This window comes from Gavialis gangeticus, unplaced genomic scaffold (assembly GCF_001723915.1).
Source record: "Gavialis gangeticus isolate Ggan-Ray unplaced genomic scaffold, GavGan_comp1, whole genome shotgun sequence".
Taxonomy (NCBI): Eukaryota; Metazoa; Chordata; order Crocodylia; family Gavialidae; genus Gavialis; species Gavialis gangeticus.
This window is the reverse complement of record NW_017729006.1, coordinates 10,511,184-10,511,395: the sequence shown is the minus strand read 5'-3', so window position 1 is coordinate 10,511,395 and position 212 is coordinate 10,511,184. Positions and strand designations below refer to the sequence as shown.

The window sequence follows — 212 nt, the reverse complement described above, 5'->3', positions numbered from 1 at the left end:
GCACCCCCCATGCAGGGCTGCACCACACAGCTCTCAGCCTGCCAACACAAATGGAACTGTCAGCCAATTTGTACCATGCAACTGGCATTTGGCTGCGCAGTGGGGACTGTGCCACATCTTCAATTTAAGAAGCAATGGAAACCAGGCATGAAAACATGTTGTGGAATATTGCTGTGGCTGGTTTCTCACTTTGCCACAGCACTAATTGACTG

General features: G+C 50.0%; 1 protein-coding gene across 1 annotated transcript in view; it reads left to right on the top strand.

Moving 5' to 3' along the window:
* The first annotated feature begins 50 nt into the window (after positions 1-50).
* OSBPL10 (oxysterol binding protein like 10) overlaps positions 51-212 on the top strand; it is a 195,424-nt gene continuing 195,262 nt past the window's right edge. The window contains exon 1 of the mRNA XM_019508706.1: positions 51-58. Coding sequence (XP_019364251.1) covers positions 51-58 — 8 coding nt within the window. The remainder of the gene's footprint in view (positions 59-212) is intronic.